The 3,210-nt window shown below is 38.4% G+C and overlaps 1 protein-coding gene across 1 annotated transcript; it reads right to left on the reverse strand.

Moving 5' to 3' along the window:
• On the reverse strand, window positions 1-1,683 carry LOC107641099 (uncharacterized). The gene is made up of 2 exons (XM_016344606.1): window positions 888-1,683; window positions 1-788 (listed from the first exon to the last, which is right to left on the reverse strand). Exons 1-2 carry the CDS (start codon window positions 1,681-1,683, stop codon window positions 1-3), a joined length of 1,584 nt encoding a protein of 527 aa, XP_016200092.1.
• Between the last annotated feature and the right edge of the window lie 1,527 nt (window positions 1,684-3,210).

A 3,210-nucleotide genomic window follows, 5' to 3' on the forward strand; every position in this document is an offset into this window, starting at 1 on the left:
CTAGGGGCACCTACTACGACTGTGTCCTTCTACACTGCATAACCTACAACGTCTTGGACCTCGCATTGATCGTGTGTCCATCTCATTCAAGAAGCGAGTTTGTTTGGGACGACCTTTGGTAACTCTCTTAAGTGAAGGATTAGGTATCATCCGTGGCCCTCCATACACGGGCCATGTTGTTGGGTTGTCCAATGACCTAAATCTAGCTCTGTACACCTTTCGGATCTCATCCATCCGATACACCTCGTGAACGTAAACTTGCCAATCAAGACGTTGGTTTGCACAACATGCAAAAACGTGACGACATGGAAAGCGATCTACCTGAAAATAACCACAGTCATAGTGCCTACGTCGCAGGTCTACCGCATACTCAACACCGCTGGGCATCTCCCTCACCTCAAAAACCTCATTCTGCCTATCGAAGCAACTAACCATGATGTTTCCAGCCACAATCAAATTTTGCTGAATCTTTTCGGTCACTATTTCGGAGAATAAGTGTCCGGCTCGAAGACGAGTCTCAGCGTCATCCCTTTTCCTTGTGAACAACTCATTCAGTCTGTAAAAAGTCGCCTTTACAGGTGTTGTGACGGGAAGATTGCGTGCACTCTTCAACACCCCATTGATGCACTCCACTAGATTTGTCGTCATATGACCCCATCGATGGCCACCATCATATGCCAAAGAGTGTTTCTCACAGGGAATCTGATCTAGCCAGCGAGTGTATGTCTCACCCCGACTGCGCAACCTCTGGTAACGGATTTCATATTCATCCACCGTCTCAGAATAGCCTGGACAAAAAGATAAAATGAAAACACACAACGATAACCACCATTGGAAACATAACCACAAGATGCATAAAATATTATATAGAACACATTGTTAATTACCTATGTTCACCACAAGCTTTTGCATGAACGGTGCCTTAAACTTCCTCAAGAAGTTGGATGCTATGTGCCTAATGCAAAACATGTGTCTGGCCCATGGCAGCTCCCATGCTCCATCACAACGAGAAACTGCTGATCTAATAGACTCGTGTTGATCAGAGATAAGTCCCACCCCATCCTTCGTCACCACATGGGTTTGCAAATAACGAAGAAAAAAGAACCATGCATCTGATGTCTCCTCCTCTACAAGCGCAAACGCAATTGGCACAATATTGTTATTGCCATCTTGAGAAACTGTGAAAAACAACGCTCCTTTATATTTTTCATACAAGTGTGTGCCATCTACCTGTACAACCGGCTTGCAGTGCCTAAATGCTCTTATACATGGGTAGAAACTCCAGAAAATTCGGTTTAGAACCCTGACATCCTGAGCCAATTCATCCCCGCGGTAGCAAGGTAACATTTCATATTCGACGGCTGCTAATGGCTCTTTCTTCACCATTGCCTCAAACCATATGGGCAACGCTTCATAAGAGGCTTTCCACCCTCCAAAAAATTTTTCAACTGCCTTCTGCTTAGCCAACCATGCTTTGCGATAACTAATCGTGTAGTTAAACTTTGATTGGACATCTGTAATCACTGATCGCACCTTTATGGATGGATCGGCCTCTATCAATGGCTTAATTGCTTCTGCAATAGTGTCTGAGTCCAACTTCGAATGATCTTGAGAAATAGTGGCTCTAGTACAAGTATAGCTGTCATTGTATCGTCTAATCTCCCAACAATACTTTCTTCGCATCATGCTAACCCTGATAAGTCAATCACAGCTTTGCCCATATTGCACACATTTCGTGTAAAATATCATTGGCTCAGACTCAAAAACCCGATAATCAACACCTCTGTGAATGGTATAATCTTTAACTGCCTTGATCACAGCCTCTCTAGAATTAAATTCCATCCCTATGACAAATTCACCATCTTTGACCACAGGTGGATCTGCAATAACACCGCCAAGCCATATTTACACAGTGCATAATATTAATACACAAACATAATATTTAAAGTACTAATCCAAATACGGTGTGATGCAACTACAAACCTACATTGGCATACTCCGAAAATTTTGGAGCATTCATGGCATCGAGATCCAAAGCGCGCATGAAAGACAGTTCTTCGAATGGATGCTCACTCGCTAGTGCATTTGCGATGTCTTCGACGTCCAACTCAATGGTGCAGTCCTCTTGTTCCTCGTCTGCATTCGGATCAACGAAATCGTAATTTCCTTCATATTCCTCTTCGCTGTCACCGTTATAACTTTTCCAATCGAAATCATGATCATCTTGTTCCACCGTATTCGGTAATTGGTCGAACTCCACATACAACTCAATAACAGACACTTGTGATTGGGCTTCATAGTAGATTGAGAACATCTCTTGCAAACTTGTGTCATCATTGATGCACATTGCATGAAATTGAATGAATCCACCGAATACTAATATAGGTCGTTTGTATAAAATATTTGTCACCCTCTTTGGCATATGAGGATCTATATTTTGACAAATATAATTCTTAAATTCTTCGAACAACACCATAAAAGAAAGAACAGATATACAAGGATTATTACACATAAATATCACACCTTCAGTTGTTTCAGATAAAATTTGATCATTATAATAAATTTTAAAACTAATATTATTATTCATTTTTTGTGATCACAAAAATTATATTTCTATTATAATTTTTAACACGAATTAACGAAATATCATAGTATCAAAATGAAATATTTATATAACTAAAATAAACAAAAAAAATTTACCCAACAACAAACAACAAAAAAATTGCTTGCACACAGGAAAGAAGAGAAACAATAAGAAGAATAAGAAGTAGAAGAAGAGCATTAGAAAGAGAAAAGGAGACCGAAAATTGCAAAACATTACATTCACGCACGCACTCTATATATAGAGAAGTTAATAAACAAATCATTACTCACGTTTACAAATTAAATAATTTCAAAATTAATAAAAAAGGAATCGGCACTAACGATTTCATGTTCCCATAGATTCAGAACTTATTTTTGTCTTACTTGAAATCGTAAGTCCTATTTTCTATATTTTTTGTCCTGTTCAGAAATCGTTAGTCTCATTTTCACAGTTTTTTTGTTCATTCTAAAATCGTTAAGAACGATTTCTTATTATATTTTCTCAATCTCCATATCAATGCATTACACTAAACTAACATAATATTTTCGTATTACACCTATGCTTTGATAATATCTAAAAAAATTAACCTCATTATTTACATAATAGTCAATTCTATGATGTTTATC

Source organism: Arachis ipaensis, chromosome B5 (genome assembly GCF_059453495.1).
Source record: "Arachis ipaensis isolate K30076 ecotype BB chromosome B5, ASM5945349v1, whole genome shotgun sequence".
Taxonomy (NCBI): Eukaryota; Viridiplantae; Streptophyta; class Magnoliopsida; order Fabales; family Fabaceae; genus Arachis; species Arachis ipaensis.

Bases quoted from the DNA above. Each gene is read 5' to 3' on its own strand.
- LOC107641099 (XM_016344606.1), bottom strand. From the start codon at position 1,683: ATGCGAAGAAAGTATTGTTGGGAGATTAGACGATACAATGACAGCTAT. The intron at 789-887 runs GTAATTAACAAT...CTTTTTGTCCAG, and splicing joins AAAGCTTGTGGTGAACATAG to GCTATTCTGAGACGGTGGAT.